This window comes from Xiphias gladius, chromosome 20 (assembly GCF_016859285.1).
Source record: "Xiphias gladius isolate SHS-SW01 ecotype Sanya breed wild chromosome 20, ASM1685928v1, whole genome shotgun sequence".
Taxonomy (NCBI): Eukaryota; Metazoa; Chordata; class Actinopteri; order Istiophoriformes; family Xiphiidae; genus Xiphias; species Xiphias gladius.
The window spans coordinates 18007561-18017197 of NC_053419.1; the positions used below are offsets into that span (position 1 = coordinate 18007561).

General features: G+C 41.4%; 2 protein-coding genes across 6 annotated transcripts; one reads left to right on the forward strand and one right to left on the reverse strand.

The window, feature by feature from the left end:
• Positions 1-2370: 2370 nt before the first annotated feature.
• On the reverse strand, positions 2371-6419 carry rpl28 (ribosomal protein L28). Of its 3 annotated transcripts, none has more exons than XM_040157979.1 (5): positions 6308-6419; positions 5216-5303; positions 4182-4305; positions 2650-2768; positions 2371-2507 (listed from the first exon to the last, which is right to left on the reverse strand). In XM_040157979.1, the coding sequence occupies exons 2-5, from the start codon at positions 5294-5296 to the stop codon at positions 2418-2420; spliced, it is 414 nt and encodes a 137-aa protein (XP_040013913.1). In that variant the 5' UTR covers positions 5297-5303; positions 6308-6419; the 3' UTR covers positions 2371-2417. The 3 variants fall into 3 exon arrangements, with proteins under 3 accessions (XP_040013913.1, XP_040013911.1, XP_040013912.1); XM_040157977.1 differs by lacking the exon at positions 6308-6419 and adding an exon at positions 5768-5878; XM_040157978.1 differs by lacking the exon at positions 6308-6419 and adding an exon at positions 5728-5749.
• Positions 5148-9598, forward strand: LOC120806628. Of its 3 annotated transcripts, none has more exons than XM_040157974.1 (7): positions 5148-5893; positions 6342-6455; positions 6551-6665; positions 7031-7143; positions 7890-7989; positions 8188-8306; positions 8457-9597. In XM_040157974.1, exons 2-7 carry the CDS (start codon positions 6365-6367, stop codon positions 8558-8560), a joined length of 642 nt encoding a protein of 213 aa, XP_040013908.1. In that variant the 5' UTR covers positions 5148-5893; positions 6342-6364; the 3' UTR covers positions 8561-9597. The 3 variants fall into 3 exon arrangements, with proteins under 3 accessions (XP_040013908.1, XP_040013909.1, XP_040013910.1); XM_040157975.1 differs by having other exon boundaries at positions 5153-5324; XM_040157976.1 differs by lacking the exon at positions 5148-5893 and having other exon boundaries at positions 6338-6455; positions 7034-7143; positions 8457-9598.
• Positions 9599-9637: the final 39 nt, after the last annotated feature.

The window sequence follows — 9637 nt, forward strand, 5'->3', positions numbered from 1 at the left end:
GACATGTGTCAAGGCGAGGCAACGATACGCACCGTGCTCCGACCATTCGTCCCACAGGTGCTGCGCGTCCTCATCCTGATGCTCGTGGTGTTCGTGGTGATCTGGGTCTTTTTTTTTTTTTTTTTAAATCAAACACACGGAGAAGCTTATGTTATTGTTTTGTCTGCATGAAAAAAAAAAAAACAACTTTCAAACATCGCGCGTAGACAACTCGGTCCTCGCGGTGAGGTCAAACAACCAAACGGAGGGAAGCTGGGTTAATGCCGTGTGTTTTTGCGGGGACGTGAATGGACGAAGTGCAGCAGGGAAAGGATTAAGAGAAAAAAAGAAAGGACGGGGGACCGGCAGGAAATGAAAGAAAATGAAATGAAAACGACTGAAATGAAAGAAACGAACAGACCCTGGGGTCCTAAACATTTTAAACCCATACGCACGTGAGAAGTGCTCACGCAAGTGCTCACGCAGGTGCACAAGAGGGCATGACAGGCAGCCCGTGTCTTTATATTACAATCTGTGCAATTCGTGTCTTTCAGTTCAGTTCAAAGGTTGTATTTGTGACATGCAGGAGCAGAATGTGTAGTGAAATGCAGGGTAGCATGTTCCAAAGTCATGCTGAGACTGGTGTGTAACGAACAATGATCATTAAAAACCAGCAAAAAGAAAAGAAAAGAAATATAAAGTATAAGAAAATTCAAAGGGAAAGATTTTTTTAATTGTACATTTTGGTATATAACTCAAATTTGAACCTGTGTGATTTACACAGAACCAGTGATTACTTCTTGAATTATTTTTGCTGAACCTCCTATTCTTAGTTGAGAAAACCTTGAGAAATGATTACTTTGAAAACTGTTGAATATTGCTGTGTTTCTAATTGGGCTCTGTGTTGCACCACAAAATAACTTTCCACTATAACGAGTTTCCTATCAATGCATATCTGTATTTACATTTAATATGTGAGTGGTAAAGAGTACCATTTGAGTGACGCCAGAGCATCCGTTTGAGTTCCCTGAGGGCCTGGGTGAGGTTCTCAAGCTGGTCATGGAGGTGGATGTTCTCCTCTATCAGTGAATGGATTGTATCCTGTAGTTCAAAGCTCCGACTCTGCAGGACCAGCAGAGTCATTGGCATGAAGAAAAGCACTGGCCTTAGTCCCCTCATAGCGGCTGCGGCACCTCTATCACATCTTCACCGACGCCACGCCGTCCCTCTCTTAGGCTTGTCTGAGTCCAGTGTGAAAGAGATGTGGTTGGCTGCAGAGATGATGGGTGCTGGATACGCCGTCAGCTTAGACTCAAGGGGAGGTGACAGCGGCTTGTTCTTTCGCTCCAGAGCCATGAGTGGAAAGCTGCCAGTGGGCTTGCTTTAAAATCCATCCAATGCTTCCACATCAGTGGGCACAGTGACTACAGCAAGAGGCCTCAATACACTTCAATACGATCTACTTCAAATGGAAATTATATGGTTTAAACTTAAGCTCTGCACAATCTTAAGAACTAGGTGTTAAATTCTCTAGGAATTGATGTAAAATACACTCAAAAAATATGTACAAAGGGGGAATCATTATCCACACCGAAGGTACAGATGAGCAACGCAGATAGACAGACGTCCTCGTGATATTTAATTAGTGGCTGCACATTTCTGTCACATGCAGTAAACTCATCGTCATCGTCGCTGGGACATCAGGGAAGTGAGGTCGAGAGAGCGGACTGAAACCTGGTGTTTTCAGGTCATCTGCGTATAAATATTTGGAAAACCTCTAGAAATTTTAACAAGTATAACACACACTCAGGCAATTAGTTCCCGAATAATTGTGCAGATTTCAACTTGAAAACAGCTTGTAGAGGTTGATCTGGTGCTGACACCTTTTAGCAAGAGGCACAATAATTGTCATGGGAAATAGGTCAGTAAAACTAAGCACCCACTTACTGACCTATTTCTAGCCACAACAGCGAAACCGTTGACATCTGATTGTGTTTAGCGCAAAGGAAAGTCAACAAAATGATTAGTAGTATTTAACACACTACAGAAACTACTATTTTCATAGAGATCTGTGCTGCTTGCCAGGCATTTACAGTCTGTTCAAGGCCTTTATAAATCATTTTTTCCAATTGGACCACAAACTGTACAAATTCTTCATCTTCTCCATTTTTTAACCCCAACGTAATCTTTCATTGAGCCGACCGTGGCTGACCTTGCCGGGAAGTATTGCTCATTTACACAGAATGAAAATTTTACAGCAACTGCTTGGGAATGACTTGATCATTACCATACCAAATGACTGTGGTTCAAATATATGGGATCCCCTGCAGAACAGAGAACCCACAGATGCAACCAAGATCCTGGGGCAAATTAAGACTCAGGTCAATGGGGTGTTTTTTCTGAGCAAAAGCTTTTATTTATTTATCACGTGTATGAGTTTATGCTGTCTTGGCAGCCCTGGTGCGCTTCTTCTTCACCACAACAGGCTTCTGGCTCTTCAGAATTGCGCTGGCACGACGAAGGGCAGCCTGGGAAAAACAAATTAAGACTCAAATTAGGTTACTGGAAGATCTGAAACACAAACATAAGTACGACCTTTGCCCATCACACAAACCCATGCAGTTACCAAATTTAATATTTCGCCATTAAACTGTGCAGATCAAAGCTCACCATGCGCAGGTCCTTCCTGTAGTTGTTCTTGCGAATGATGTGCCTTAGGCTGTTGAGGGTGGCGCGGGAGTTCTTGTTGATGGTGATCTTCTCATACGAGCCGGCAGGTTTCTGTTGGCCTGTACAACAAGAGAACAGTCATTCAAATGTAACCATACTAGCAGTAATGATGCAAAAACAGAAAGCAACCTCGGGCCGCAAACACCGATGTTACTTAATCTGCGCTACATTTTACTGTAAGAGCAGTGCACATCGGCACCAAGACCACACGCACCGTTGCTCTTGTCCTTACGGCTCCGTTCATGTTAGCGTTTTCCAGGAATGATTGAGTGCAGAGGTGAATCTACTGGACAGGCATCATTTGAATTCCTGTTTGTGACCGCAACCTCAAAGTGAAACTGATTTCTTGACTTTCTACAATTTAGAACATGAGCCAACTCTATTTTGAATTGCTTGGATGGAAGTAGTGTGACTCAAGAAAGCATCTGTCCATAATTTAAAATTGGCTGCTGTCCCTGAACAGTGCCACTGATGTATGAAAATCCTTTCAACAATTACAGGTTGTACAACGTACATTCACTATAGATGTTGTGTATGATACCAAGGCTTCGATGCTTGTGTCAAGTACGTTCGACAGTTTCCGCAGAAGCTTAGTATCGACGTTTGTATCGTTTTCCAGGGAATGATGTGATAGATGACAAACGCAGCCTCGGTTTCAGCAGAATCGTGATCGTTTGCGCCGAAAGTTCCAAAATCTTGGTTTCTTTCAGTCAAGGGCCACGTACTGCTGCGGGCAGGTGGCTAAAGGCTGACTGTGCAAACATTTGACTGTTTATTGCTTTTTAAATGAATCTTTATATTTGTCCCCATTTACTAAGTCTGACAATTGTTACTCAGATATAAGTAAAGATTTTTTCAGATGGTACATTGTGAATTAAAATAACTTTCAAATCAAATGTTCTTTTTTTTTATATCCCTTTGAATATTGGAGCAAAAACATGTTTACTGTTTACTATCAGCTGTCCTTGTGAGAGATTACGCTCTAATACAGAGGGGGTAGAATATCAACAACAAAAAAAACCCAGTGAAGAAACAACTGCTTATAATTAAAAATACATAAAAGCTCCTTCTCTCCCCACATTACTGTTACACAAGTACTCTCAATGCCCAGTCACATACTGTAAGAACTTGTCCATATAAACCTCTCTGTATTTCAGTATTCCCCTATCTATATAATGCTATCCAAAGTGTGAAAAAGTAGACAGAGAATCCTTTTTGGTTTCGGCAGACACACAAAGTTCTACACAACCAGTTAATATTTGTGCTACAGCAACACACGTGATCGCTCATGATTTGGCTGCTCTTAATTATTTTTACAAGTAGGTGTCACTAAGGAACACTGTATGTTAAATGAGGCTTTGAGAAATGAAATCTTGACCTTCAGGAAAGCCTTGTTTCGCCACCGCTAAAATTTACAGGGACTGCATCAAAAAAAAAAAAGAAAGCACCCAACGACGAAGACAAGTATTTACCTGCACGCTTCTTCAGCACGACGACGACACCCTTGCCATCGGCCGCTGGCTGCACACCTACAGTCTTCTTGTGCACCAAACCATTGAAGCGGAAAGAGTTCCTGGACTTCAGGTTGTTGGGTTCCTGTCACAAACAGATTAAATTCTGTATAACCCACTGCACGGTTGATGATATCTTCAAACACTGACAATTACGTATTTATTTCATCTTCAAGACCAGTCCTGTCATATCCGGTCTCGCTATGTCTAGTCTATGCTGTCCCCCAATTGCAAAGTATATATTAAAATTACACTGTCAGTATAACTTACTAAACGTTATATGTATTTTGCTGTCAGTATGCAAGAAATCGGTGTACAGTGTAAGAAATTATGCAATGTGTGCGCTAACATAAAAAAGCCACTACCAATACAACATCATAAAGAGAAAGCAGAATGATGGTTCAACAGATTTTTTTATATAATAATATAATATATATAATTATTTACAACAACTTCATCAAGCTGCAGCTGTGGGCATATCTTCCCATAACCGTTGAGCATTGCATTATTGGACAAGAGTATAGTGGGAATCAACAGTAGAGCTGCAACAATTAGTCAACTGAGTAGTCGAAAATACTCAGCAACAATTTTGATAAGATGCAAATTGTTACCAATGTAATCTTATAAGAAAAACTACCAAATATTTCCTTTTTCCCAGACTCCTAAACATGGAGATTTTCAGCTTCTCTCCATTTTAAATGATTGTAAACTGAATACTTTACGGATTTTGATTTGTTGGCTGAACAAAATAAGACATCTGAAGACGTCCCCGTGGACTCAGAGACTAGAATGGACAACTTTCAGTCTTTTTGGACAATTTATAGACCAAATGATTCATCGTGAAAATAGCTAGCAGATTAATTGATAATGAAAATAATCAGCTGCAGCCCCATTCAAGCGCGGAGTCAAACCCTGAATTATCCTCAGGTTGTAGCAGACTGTTGGGACACAGGTGTGGTGTTACGTGTCCCACTCCGATGGTGTACGTTACTCACGGTGCTGTAGGTCTGTCCGTTCCTCTTGATGAGGAAGCTGGAGCAGTTCCTGATGACCATCCACTGCAAATGGGACGACATGATGAACCTGGACAAAACAGGACCACATGTTAGTGAAATTGCGCCTGGCAGGTCACAGACGGAGTTTGTGACCATTTTCATGGAAGCTAGCGTTACGCGTGTTAGCCTTGTTTCACGTTTTATATTTTAGTTAACCGCTGGTGAGTGGGGGGTATTAAAGGCCAGTGTTATAATCAATATAGACATTTTTAATATATCTGCATTTAAATCTAAAGAACGCGGAGCTGTTATTATATTACAGTACAACTTTCCAACGTTAGCTCCGAGGCTCAGCACGACGAGGCCTAACCGGTGCGACGTGTTCACGTTTTCTTCCCATTTATACACTGTACAGGGGCATTTACTGCCACATTTGATGTATAACAGTCAAACAACAATAATATATTAGTTTATGAGCCTAAACAGAAGTGGGGAGATAAAAACAAACCGACTTTAATGACTAGCTGTTAGCAGCCGATGCGACCACGTTACCTTTTAGCGGAGGAAAAGGACCGGAGAGACCGGAAACCGCTTTACGGAACCTCTGTTTGAGATCCTTGCGCACCTAGCGCCACCTTTTTATAAAACATGTGTACCAGAACCCACGTTTTCACACATGTAAGGCATGTATATTGAATACTCATTCTCTTTCTAGCATTGTTTTCGAAGTGCTTTGATGCTATACAAACTTTTGAGCGCCATTCTATGGCGGACTAGTTATCGTTGAACCCAGCGGAGGAAAACGTCCTCGCCGCTGTCGGCGAAAGCTTGACGTCGTTACTGTGCGCCTGGTGTTTACAGAAAGCCGTCAAAAATACATCAGATACCAAACAACTAATGTTTTAATCCCAAACACAAGAGAGTTATTTTAGGTTACAACACGAGTGCATGTCCAGGACAAGTACAGCGTAAATAAATCGATCACTGTAGAGAAAATCCGCAGTTTGTGCGCGGTTTTCGTCTATTTTGTGGATGAATGCTGGAGTGATTGGAAGATGTGAACGCCACAAAGTTGTTAGAGGTGAAAATCACCTGCAAAACAGCTCATTTCAAAGCCGCACGACAGGTTGAAAGCAGTGCCTCAATGTGATGGATGAGGAAGAAGATCTGGAGACGCTTGGTGAGCAGCTGTACGCTCGGATTTACCCCAAACACAAAGAGACTGCTGGGAAACTCACAGGTGAGCTGACGAGATAACCCCGAACAATATGTACGGTAATAACGGTGAAAGTACGACATTAAACCAAACTCCCCAAGTCCGCCTGCGTGTTCCAGGTATGTTGCTGGAGCTGCCAGTTCCTGTCCTGAGTCAGATGCTGCAGGACGAGGCCATGTTGACCGCAGCTGTGGAGAAAGCCCTCCGAGCCCTGCAGCTGGCACAGGAGCCCAGGTACGGGAGTGGGCAGGAGGTTGCCACACCCACCATATCACCCCGAACAGGCTGGTCTCAGAGAGTATGTGGGTCCTCAGAGGGCCTCATTTCCGAGCCAGATGCCTTCCCAGCAGAGGAGTGAGGCAGTCTTTAGATGCAGAAAGCACGGATTATTATACCATTAAAGTGTCAGCGGAAGTGCCTCCATGAACTGGAGACCCACTTTATGGATCTTTTACCAATTTAGTATGGGTCAAAATATTACATTTTGGAATGAGGAACAATTAATACACGTGGATAGCGTATGTGTACATCAGATTCTTAATAATGACACCATGGAATTTTTTGTCAACAACCTTTAAAATGGTCTCGCCTCTTTGCAGCAGGGTAACACGTAAGGATGAGGATGATATGTCCGTGTCCTCTGACTCTCTTGGGGAGCAGCTGTTTGAGCTGGTGGATGTCTACAACACCGGCCACTCACAGAAAATCACAGGTAAGAAACAAACACCTAATGTTCTGCGGTTGGAATACCACTTAGAAAGGAAACAGCGAACCTGTCTTTTTCTTTTTTTTTAGAACATTTTCAATTAAACTCAACCAGCTTTGTGCTAAATTTAAGATCGTTTCTCTAGCAAGTGAAGCAAATATTCAGCTAAAGCAGATGAGCTTTGAAGTTAACTTCAAAGCATCCCCACATGGTAATTGTCTCTCTAAGTCTATTTTCTCATTTAATTTGGTAAAAAGAAACATTTTTTTCCGCGTTATGTTTTTTTATGGTTCACTATTTAGCTATTGCCCAAGAAAGGCACTTGAACCAATGTACATTTTTAGCCATGGAAGCGCTGTGGATCTAGAGATGCCTCTGTTGGTCAGGCACCACTTTGTTCCAGACTGAAATTTCTCAACAACTATCGGATGGAGTGCCATGAAATTTGGTACACGCTTTCATGCGCCCTCTCTGGATCAACTGCAATTACTTTGGCGATACATTAGCTTTTCATCTAACGCCACCACCATGTACTTTTTGTTTAGTGCTGATTTGAAAATGTTAGTCATAGTGAGTATGTTGCCATGCTACCGTTGGTATTTAGCTCAAAGGATAACTTCTCCTAAGTACAGCCTCACAGAGCTGTTAGAATGGCTGTACACTCTTAAGTCTTGCTATAATTCATATGCAGATTAATTTATGAGCAACTAGTGTGTGTATGCATTAAAATATGATTCCTTGTTCTTCGTCAGGAATGCTCCTGGAGCAGCACAAAGAGGCGGTTTTAAACCTTCTTTCAGATCCAAAACTGATGGAGGAGCAGGTGAACCTCGCTCTGAAGACACTAAAAGAGTATGTGACTCACTCCTGTTCACAGAACATACTCGTATATGCTTACAAGGGTATAATCACACATTATCTTACATTTTCAGCTTGGCTGTGAAGCCGTAATTCTGCAATTCAGATCTACAAAAAGAGCGAGCCAGTTTTAATGAATGAATTATTGTTGGACCACCTGTTTGTAATGATGTTCCTGCTGCTTACCTTCAGGCAGAACGAAGAGACAGATGTCAGTGACTTGTCGGATGCTGACGACACAGAGAAACTGGGAGAGAAGCTCTTCTCACTGGTGGAGGAGATGGATCCTCTTCATGCGAATGACATTACAGGTCTGCTGATACTCAGTTGGCATTCCCTGTAAATATAACTGATCTCCCTAGGTTTATTGTCTTGGAAGTTTATGATTTTTCTTACTGTACGGGCCTTGTAAGGTGTGGATAAACCCTAAATTTCTTGCATCGATCTACCTGTCTGTGTAGGTATGCTACTGGAGATGGACCCAGCTGCTCTCCAGCAGCTGCTCAGTGACCACACGATGCTGGAGGCTGCTGTTCAGAAGGCACAAGCAGCGCTGGACACTTAGAACTGAACTCTATGGAAGAGGAGAACCATCTTTCACACATAGAACAACACATTAAATAATGAATGACCTGGATGAACTCAGATAATATAATGCTGGGAAGAGCTGACACATCACTCCAGGAGATCATGGTAATTCAAGTTACCTATTACCTAACCAGCTATCTTTGTTTTACAAAGATCATTGAAGAGTCTATTAAGCCTCTTTCCAGCTGAAATGAAGTTTATAATTCCACTTTCTGATACGGGTGCTCACTTTGCTAATTCACGATTGTCTTTCTCAGAAAAAAGGACTGAACACAAGTGCCAGTGTCTGATGAAAAATATTTAATAGTATTGCTCCACTTGGAAGCTGAACTTCCACTACAAGACATTAGAATCATTGTTGCTTGATGAAAATATGTTGGCTGTATGAGAGGATTTACTTGTAAGGCTATGTATGTATTTGGATTTTGTAATGAAACTGTATTCATAATGATAAGGTAACTGTAAACTGGTGACATGTCATTGCTAACAGCAGATAAATGCAGCAGATTATATATAAAACAAAGACCCATATATTTAGCCATGCTAAAAACATGGCTCTATGAATTAATATTTGTCTGTCAGCCCACCACTTTGGTCCAGACTGAACTGTCTGCACAACTGTTGAATGGACATTCATGTTCCCCAGGGGATAAATGCCTCTGACTTTGGTGATCCCCTGAGTTTTTCTGTAGCAAAGTTTTCACTTATCCTGTGAAAAATCTCAACATCTACTTGATGGACCAGCACAAAATGTTGTCTAGACATTCATGGTTCCCAGGCGATGTATCCTAGTAACTTTGGTGATCCCTTAACTTTTTAATCTAGTGTCCTCATCTAGTTAAAATTTCTTTTTTGATTGTCCATTAATTTGATTTATGACCAAACACATGCAAAACTGATGACATTCCCATCTTCCACAGCTGTTCTTTATGTTCATTGTTAATTAGCAAATGTTAGCATGCTAACACAGCAAAATGGTAGCAATAATATTTAGAGGGCGAACAAATAAATAGAAAATAAAATGCTATTTAAAAAAAATATATATATATATTCA

Bases quoted from the DNA above. Each gene is read 5' to 3' on its own strand.
- rpl28 (XM_040157979.1), bottom strand. From the start codon at position 5,296: ATGTCGTCCCATTTGCAGTGGATGGTCATCAGGAACTGCTCCAGCTTC. The intron at 2,769-4,181 runs GTAAATACTTGT...CTTGTTGTACAG, and splicing joins CGTGCTGAAGAAGCGTGCAG to GCCAACAGAAACCTGCCGGC. The intron at 2,508-2,649 runs GTGAGCTTTGAT...TGTTTTTCCCAG, and splicing joins ACAGGAAGGACCTGCGCATG to GCTGCCCTTCGTCGTGCCAG.
- LOC120806628 (XM_040157974.1), top strand. From the start codon at position 6,365: ATGGATGAGGAAGAAGATCTGGAGACGCTTGGTGAGCAGCTGTACGCT. The intron at 6,456-6,550 runs GTGAGCTGACGA...TGCGTGTTCCAG, and splicing joins GACTGCTGGGAAACTCACAG to GTATGTTGCTGGAGCTGCCA. The intron at 6,666-7,030 runs GTACGGGAGTGG...GCCTCTTTGCAG, and splicing joins CAGCTGGCACAGGAGCCCAG to CAGGGTAACACGTAAGGATG.